The sequence below is a fragment of the Actinia tenebrosa genome, unplaced genomic scaffold, assembly GCF_029948245.1.
Source record: "Actinia tenebrosa isolate PJP-AT-01 unplaced genomic scaffold, QUT_ActTen_1.0 PGA_scaffold11__36_contigs__length_13525064, whole genome shotgun sequence".
NCBI classification, from domain to species: Eukaryota; Metazoa; Cnidaria; class Anthozoa; order Actiniaria; family Actiniidae; genus Actinia; species Actinia tenebrosa.
Window position 1 is genome coordinate 8,437,028 of NW_028292571.1, and position 9,556 is coordinate 8,446,583.

At 36.9% G+C, this 9,556-nt stretch overlaps 1 protein-coding gene across 1 annotated transcript; it reads left to right on the top strand.

Moving 5' to 3' along the window:
• Positions 1-243: 243 nt before the first annotated feature.
• LOC116299879 (histamine H2 receptor-like) lies at positions 244-5,613 on the top strand. The gene is made up of 2 exons (XM_031708596.2): positions 244-362; positions 4,540-5,613. Exon 2 carries the CDS (start codon positions 4,604-4,606, stop codon positions 5,513-5,515), a length of 912 nt encoding a protein of 303 aa, XP_031564456.1. The 5' UTR covers positions 244-362; positions 4,540-4,603; the 3' UTR covers positions 5,516-5,613.
• Positions 5,614-9,556: the final 3,943 nt, after the last annotated feature.

The following is a 9,556-nucleotide window of genomic DNA, read 5'->3' on the forward strand; positions in this document are numbered from 1 at the left end:
GCAGCAGCCATAAAAAGCGTTACACTGTGGAAAACAGACATAATTGATGAGCTATTCACCATTAAATATGTAAATGGCGATTTTGATGGTAAAATAATGACTAAAATAATTACCTATGAAGATCATCATAGATATCATATAAAATGAAAATCATAATATATTACAATGACGATAATTTACGCTGAGTTAAAAGAGTCTGATCAAACAATTTGGTTTGATGAAACCATTTTATGTAAACAGGGCAAAATTTCTTTATTTCACTTGAATACAATACATAAATTGGTGGGATGGGTTCTTTAGTCGATGGAGTCAGGGGGGAAACTCTCCAATTCTACTGCTACCAATTCTAATGCTACCAACAGGTAATAATCATAATTTAAAAGACATGATCTTTCTCTATAAAAATAGAGAATTCAAGAAAGGAATGGAACCTATAGTCTTTTGGACTGATAGTAGTGGGAAAGATAAATTCGAATGTCGTTTGGGAGATTCATACATGAACGAAAACCAAGCTAAGTTCTTGATATGATATGCAGCATCTAACCTCTAGTCAGTAAACAACGTCTAAAATGGTTGATTGAAATTATCTCCTAACATATACAACGCTGAATTACCTCCAAAACATGGCATAGACCACATATATGTATAAACTGCGACTTCATCCCAAAAGAAAGTACCCTATTAAATGGTAAATTCACACAATCGTTGGGGGTTATAGATGATAGCTGCTTATGGTACGGAGATAGAATACAATCCTGAAACCCCAATCTGTATAGACTTGAATATTAGCAACACTTACATTAAAAGCATAAGACTATGAATAACATATATCGTTGGGAAGCTACTCACTATAGAATAAGTAGATAGAGATTTAGATGATAAATCGTTGTCTCATAGTGTGTTTCCTATGTGGGTGACTATAGAAATAATATAAAGTGTGATCTATTACTTTTAATACATGAGCAACCTACCAGCTAAACCACACTAGAGACGTATCAGGGAATAAAATATTATTCATAGAATTGACGGGACCACGAGTACCCATAACGTTTGGAAAATAGTCTATCGAATATTAGCATAAACCTACTAGCAGAAACTATGACGAATCCTGCAATCTGATTGGCTAACGTATTCACTATCTATCCTGTGATAGATAGCGAGTAGCGAAAAGTAAACAAGTGCATGATCAAGTTTCGTTGAAATCTCTCCTTGTGCTCTAAAAATATTTTTAAAAAGGGATTGTAGAAAAGACAAGACTGTATCAAGGAAAGGAATTGAGGTTTTGAACGGTACAGATAAAAAAAAAAAAAAAAAAAAGAATTATGGCAATTTTAACGCGAAAAAGCGGCCGTCAGACTGAGATTTTCATGTGCAAACTTTACGCCTGACAGACAACTGACTACAGTACTGAGATAATGATGGTATTTTAAAAGTTCCCTCAAAGAACAAAAAAAATTCAAAGGACAACTTATTCACTTGTACAAGGATTTTAAATGGTAAGAACAGACGAAACAATAAAGAAAGTGCAAGTAAACTAAAAAGAATTTTATATCAAGCAAATCGTAAGCATGGCATTGCTTTGAATGATGTGACAACAATTGAGTATTTGTAAATAAATTATTTCAGTTTATCACTGTATAAAATATTTATAATGTCTATAATTTAATAACACACAAATGTCAAGATGAAAAACTAAAAAAAAAATGTATAGAAGATGATGCAAAGATATTATATAAAAATATTTATGAATCGAAACACTCTACTGGGGATAGAATAGGTAAGTCAATAATAATACGAGGAAGTAGGAGAAAGAGTCTGGTTCCTGCGTGCGTTTACTTTGCATGCAACAAAAATAAATCATTTAATCTTAGGAAACGGATCTTAATAAAGGTCGTAAGCTTTTCTCTAAATTAATCTCGGTGAGAAGTATAAACTTCAAAGCATCCCCTATCCAAATAGAAGAATACATTTTGAGAAATTGCAGATTACTAAAAGTCAGCAAGATATTGGTAGTATATTAAAAAACTCATTAATAATTCATGAAGGAAACACAATAGAAATCATGACCACGAAGGAGGTTTTATATCTGATATAGATTCATCTTCATTTGCATAAACTTTACTTGGATTTTCTCTATCAAACTTGCTTCATTTCGTAAAGAATTCAGTACAATATGAGAACATATATCATCAGTTTTTTAACCGTTCAGTAAACTGGCAGATCGTGTTTTATCAGGCCTAAAAGCAATCGGCTACGCCTCGTGTTTTTAAATCCTGATAAAACACTCCTGCTCGTTTATTAACATTAACATTTCATAAAACTCTCTAACACTGCCGCATTATTAGGAGTTTGTACTAGACATAACCCACTTTCCATAGCAGCTGCATCTATATTTAATAATAAATGAAGCAAGTTTTGACACAGGAAAACGTGTCAAATGTGCTGGGCACATTGGATACTTTGAATAGAGCAGAAGACTATTTGGGGTTTAGTCATTGTAAGACAGGAGAAAGTCCGTGGATTCGGTTTGACTAAAATAGAATATTTTGTAATGCTGATAGAAGAAAGACGTTTTTCGTTGAGGTAAGATTTTTTTACGGTCAAATTGAGCCAGCATAAACGAGTCTTGGTCGCAAACCCCAAAGCAAGCTTCCGTCTCTCTGAGAACCAGTGTTATGGTGGCTCCATCGGCTCAAAAACACCACACAAAAATTGAACAGAGGATTCTCCATCTGCAGAAAAAGTTTGGGCTCGAAAATTTACCTTACTCTTTCCTTTCTCTCTCTCGGGGGAGGGTAAAGGACACTCTGCTCGCAGGGTAACCTCAGAATGGAAATATTGCGAAAAACATATCTCTTTCCCTACGCTTCTAAGAAAAATTGCCCCCCAAACAATATGGCGTCGGAAACCATGAAAGGAACTATAAATAAACTAATATGAAACTCGTGTGAGTACTCTTTTATGTAAATTATGACGCAGTAAATTCTTCGTCCACCCACTCATTGAAAATTTCGGCATGAAACCCCTTTTTCATAAAACTATTCGACTAGAAATAGATACGTTTAGCTAACCAAAACAAAAATCATTACTTTAGTTAATACAATAACATATAACTCGTGCGAGTATTTTAGATCAATGACGCAGTAGAAATTCCTGGCCCGCCCCCATTCAAGCTTTCGGCATGAAATACGTTTTTTCTGGGTTTTTTTTTTTTTTTTTTTTTTTTTTTTTTTTTTTTTTTTCATAAAAATATTCGACTAGAAATAAATATGTTTTTCTAATCAAACCAAATATCATTTTTCTAGCTAATAAAATAATATAAAACTCGTGCGAGTACTAGTTTACATCAATGACGCATTAGAAATTCCTGGCCTGGCCATTTATAATCTTTTGTTTACGTAACTAATTCGAGTTGTATCAAAAAACAAAAATCGCACTTAAAGTTTCTAATTTAGCTCCAGTTTCTAATTATCTGCTTAGAATACTACCAAATTAAGTTTAAAGTAATTTGGGTTAAGGCACTCTCACCACGAAAACCACATATGTTCAACCTCTTTCACCTCCTCCGTGTCCCGATCTGACAGATCTCAACGTGCATTTTCACCTCGTGTTTCACCAATGTCAATCATGACGAGGTCCACCAATGGCATCTTCGATATAGGTCTCATATTCGTAACGCTAAATTCCGATCATACCTAACTCACCAAAAACAAATGCACTGTGCCCATAGGCCCAGCACAAAAAATGGTAAGAACATTAGCAAGGGATTATTATCAAGAACTACAAAAACGCCACAAATAACTATATATAAATAAAGCATATAGACATATCATGGAATATGATGATGTTTTATTCAATTCGATGATAAAAAGATCGAAAAAATAATGAATGAGGAAAAAAGAAAAAAAAATATTCTAGGTCGCCACCACAACTCAGGAAGATCTCGAAATGAGAAAAGAAAATTCATAGACTATATATTATATGAAGTGGATTTCCATAATTATACTAAACGCGATTCAAAAGGTGGTGATATAAGAAGCCACAAAGAAAAAATATTAATGACTATATAGATAAAAACATTACAATATTCACGGAAGAAATAGAAGATTTTCATACAAAAATGTTAGGGCATGTTCTAGGAAATGGATAGTCCGCCATCTTGGATTTTACCTAAGTAATGGACAGACAGACAGATGGACATCTAGGGAGTTTGAAAGTGTGAATTTTTTTGGACAGACAGACAGATGGACAGACAGACAATGAGTCACGTGATCTAAACAAAATGTCCCAAAACCCGCCGATCCCTACTACTAGTATTCATTAACACCAGCTGTTTATTTATGTACTAGATTATTAAACTATAAGATGACAATACGACAGGTTTTATTTCAGAGTGTGATAATTCTTTCAGGACACAAGTATTAATACACACAAACATTCGAACTGCAATTCACAAGCACTAGGGGCAAATAGAATAGAGATGGCGAGACCAAAGAAAACAAAGGGTGATCATTAAGCAAAGTTTTCTCTTCTTTTCAGATTTGCAGTGAATCCAATGAATATTTAACCTATTAACCAATCAACGAATAGAGTTTATAGAAGAATGACAAAAATCAGTAACACATCAACGGCCGTCAATGCTACAATCGACACCTTTGCACTCACTAACACCGAGATCATCATCTGGTCTGCTTTTGTCCTTTTTCTTGATTTTCTGATCATAGTTGTGAATCTAGCTACGATTGTCACGTTTGTCATCAACAAACATCTTCGTCGTCGTAGTGTGTACTGCCTCATTAACTTAGCTGTGGCTGATATGTTGTTTGGTGTCTGTAGTATAACACACGACGTTATTTATTCCCTATTTGATGAATTTGCTCGGGTAGGGTATTATCTACTTTTAATTTTGATTTTTTCTTCTCTGTTCTCCTTGGTTCTTGTTTCTCTTGACCGAGTCTACGCAACCTTCTTTCCCTTTCAACATCGTACAACACGACTCAGGATGTATATTGGAGTGTTCACCATCACGTGGCTCTTGCCCTCTCCGTTCGTTTTAATCCATTACTATGAGGACCAAGATGATATTCTCATCACCACTATTGTACTACTAATCTCACTGCTGATCATCTGTGCATCATATTCAGCAATCTTTATCAAAGTCAAGATTCAAGCGAAACGACATCAGCCAAATAGACAACAAACAGCTGCCATACAAATCAGACAAAAACGTGAACAACATCTTGCCATGACACTCTTTATTGTTTGTGTATTGTCTTTAATAACATGGCTGCCATATTTATCTATCTTGATCAGGATATCCTTGTTTGGATATGATCACGATAGTTTGTACAGGATTTTTAAAACAACGACTTTAATTCAAAATCTCAACTCACTAATCAATCCAATAATCTATGTGTTCAGAATGAGAGACTTTAGGAAAGCCTTGTCACGACTGATAATCAGCTGTTCACGTGACCATCAACATCTTATCGGTCGCCATGGTAACCGTGACTGACAACAAGTTGAAAATGACGAACATGAATTGAAACAACAATGATGACGACGATGACAATGTCGATGGCCACGATTATGAGAATGAGAATGGGAATGAGAGTGAGGAATTTTTCATTTTCTTTTGGATGAATTATTTAACTTAATAAAATGATGGTCTTACCTATAATCAACAAATATAATGAGATTTTTTTCTCGGTCCCTTAATCAACTCGGGACTTATTTGGATATTTTTGATAACGGACTTTTTTAATCCGTTAAAAAAAGTTAAAAGTTAGGTTCTACGCGAAACGTTTTCGGATGGTTTTCGCCCGTCCAGAAGCTATAGCTAAATTCATTCACATATAAACTAAAACCTCTCTTTCTGAGCAACTCAAACATGCATGACTTGTGGCACGTACTAGTAGCCCTTCCAATCCACTTTCCGTTTGACATGCGCCGTCAACTCTTCTTGTTGCTTCGCCTCTTTTTAATCTCAATGCCTTGGCATCTAATAGATATTTTATTAACCTCGTTTGCTCGGTCCGTAATATATACTTATTGACTGAGTGGGAGGGCCGTACGGGAAAATATTTGGCTCGATGTGATGCCGTACGGACAGAGCGCAGCGAGGTCCGTGCAAATGACCGAGAGCTAAATATTTTCCCTTACGACCCGACCTAACTCAGTCAATAAGCATTTTATCATATGACCCTCACGAAAAGAAAAATAATTTAAAAAAAGAAAGCGCGCGAATTCGAGCAGGGCCGTAAGGATTCGTACGGCCTTGGTCGCTCAAAGCCGTACGGCCCTCCTCACACCATTTTCCCTAAGGTCTTTCTAAGAGCGCGCGCCCGGGCAGATACGGGTAATATGATAATTTAAGTTATGGGTCCTCATCTTTCCCCACTTTTTTATGGCCCGCGCGCTACGCCCTTGGGCCATATGGTAGTCAAAAAGCTCGGTCCATAATTTACGGTACGGACCTCACACTCCATTAATAAGAAATATTTATAGCCTTCCTACGTATTAATTTGAAATGAAAAAAAGATGCAAGCTTTATTCAAATTAAGTTTGATATTATGTATTTGACAAATAGACATCAGTTTTTAGGTGTCTGTCCCATTATTGACGATAAATTGCGTCATCACATCGTCAAAGTCTTGCACTACTTTGACAATAATGTCATAGTCTTTAAAAATTTTGGTTAGCGTATCATATATCAAGATATAGATCTGTATTTGCTATAAGAATAATAATCTAGTTCTATAAAGACCAAAACTACACGAAGCCGCCTTAAGTTGACGATGAAAATACCTTGAAGACTCAAAAATGACGTAATGACAATAATGACGACGACGCTACCAAATAAAAAATAAAAAAATAAAATAAAAGAGAACGAACACATTAAAACCGTTGGCAACAAAAACAAAAATGCATTTGCAGTGGGTACACAGCAATGGGTCACACTAAGGCGGATTTAAAGTGCATAAAACGTTTATAAGCTCTTTATCTATAGGAGTGTCTTAAAAAAAGTAAAAGAAAAAAAAGTTGGGAAAGTTGGGTAATTATAAGTTTCAGGTCACCCATTCAAGTACTAAACTCACTCAAATGTGTTCGACTCAGTGTTTTGGAAGCCCACATTTCTTCTACTGGGCCACGGTTTCTGGAAATTAGCACAACAATAGCCGTGAAAACAATGCACCAGATAGACTAGCTTATTTTCCACTTCAAATCAACGTGCCAGTGCGTGGCAGAGTGCAAGGGATTAGCTGTAGATATGGTCTGGGGGCCGGCTAGTCTCTCCCCTGATGCTTCGGCTAGAACACTATCCTACGTAATCCGTGCACCCAAGGGCAGAGGGACTTAATCGCCGTCATGTCCGAAGTCCATACGATGACCCAGCGGAAGTCTAGGGGTATGGCATGAAGGCACTAGTTTTATTTTTCTTTTGTATTTTGGAATTAATTATCTAATTAAAGTTGGTGGACGTGGGTTTGATTCCCACCGTATTAAGAGTACTTTTTCTTCTTATTTTACTCTAGCATTAGATATTCTTCTTCTTTCGACATTTGCTAATTCAAGACGAGGAAAATTGATATGAATCGATGTGAATGATGAAGTGACCTCTAGTAAAGACCTTTTCTTCATGATCACGATGAGCATAAATACATTTAATTTTACTTCGGATTGTGAATTAGCCTTTGTACTAGTATCTCCGAAAATAAACTAACAGATTAAAAAAAAAAAAAAAAATTGAAAAAAAATTGAAAAATCTATATCCTTTCGTTCACCCTCCCCTCCCTCTCTCCTTGCGTGACCGGTAAAAAGATCGATTTCCTTATTTTGGGTTGCCTGTGGTATATTCCTCATAAGCTTAAGTTTTACATGCAAGCTTGACCTATTATTCCCAAACTGTTTAAAATTGAGATAAATGGTTGAAGAAACTTGCGTATTCTTGTAGTTGTGAATGTTAGTAAATTTAAAATATTCGATTACTGGTATCCATTTCCTGGCCTAAGTTGATTGCAGGGGCTCATCAAGGTAGAGCTTTCGACATAGAGTCAGCATTGCAGGTTTGGTTGACTTGAGCTGACTCATCTTTGAAGGTAAAACTTTTCAGAGATGCTGCTTCTCGTGGAGCTCAGCAGCAGTAAGGGGGACTCGCGGTCAATGTCAAAGATTTACGGGTTTTACAGGCGGTTTAAGGAAGGCGCCGGCAGCGGGAATAAGCCGCGCGCCGTGTCCTTACTGCTGCTGTGTTGGGAATCAAAGATAAGTGTTTATAAAAATGTACGATATATATATACGATGCATGAATGTAAAAAGTTCACCAATGACTTCTGTATAATTTGCCTAAGATCCAAAGTTAACATACCTAAGCCCAAGGGTTTCTGGTGTTGTGGTAAGAAAATGCAAATAGAAGACGACACGTCAGCACAGTGTTACGAGTGTGGTAAGAATATTCGTAATGCCGTACCAAATGCTACCAGAGAGCAGTATTACGCCAATGGAGGTCGTAAGAAAACGCCATATAAGAGAATAAAATACTGCAGGGACTGGATGAGTCATATCCAAGGTTTACATCCGGCATATTTAGACAACGAAGTAAAGAAGAAAATCATAGACCACTTAGAAGAGCCAACCCCGCAAAGTCTACGGAAAACGCTGAAAAAATTAAAGCTAGGAAAATATTGCAAAGCTATTCCCTATCTTTTGTCTGAAATTACCGGTAAGTCTATTCCTGAGGTTTCTGATATGACAAAAGCCGAGTGGATGTTTTGTCGGCTGAATAAGGATATTCCTTATTATCCTGACGTAATTTACGAAATATTTTACAAAATAGACCCCAACCACCCCCTGTTAGGATGGATTCCGAGAAAATAAAAATGCAAAACTGGCGTTTATTTTGCCAGAAACCCCACTGGGGAATGCATCGCGCAGAACACCAAGCTATCCCCAGTGGGGTTTTTTGCATTTTGGGCTTACGGGGCTTATTTCATCCAACGCCAGAGGCCCTCTAGTACACACACATATATCTTTCTTACGACCCACCAGAGGGTGAACTCCGGACAGCGTCCCGAGACACCCCCTGACTTTTCCAACTTTTCCTCGCGAAACCCCCCATCGCGGGGTTGAATCGCACTTTCTACCCCTCCCCCCACGGTTGCTGTGAGTGGGGGAGGCTTTTTTTTCACTCACAGCAACCGGTCCAAATGCATCTACAGCGAGGCTCGAACTCGGGACTTTAGGCCTCCCCAGCCCCAAAGTCCACGATCACAAGCGAACGCCAGACACATCTGGACGCTTATGTATGTGAAAATTATTATATTTAATCTGCATATTTTCTAGACTGACGTTCGATATGTAAATAGAATCCCGTCACGCTCTTTTCGAAGCAGATGTTTACTGAGCAAGCTTTCTTTGAAGCTCTTCTTTTGCCTCCTGGTAGATCTTTTTGCGAGATTCCTCGGAAAGATCTTTTACGATTGTTTTTTTATTCCTTATGTCCGTCTTTAATTTCTCGTATTTGTCTTCTTCGGCCAGAATAAGCGAGAATTCTACG

Coding starts and splice junctions, on each gene's coding strand:
- LOC116299879 (XM_031708596.2), top strand. CDS start 4,604: ATGACAAAAATCAGTAACACATCAACGGCCGTCAATGCTACAATCGAC.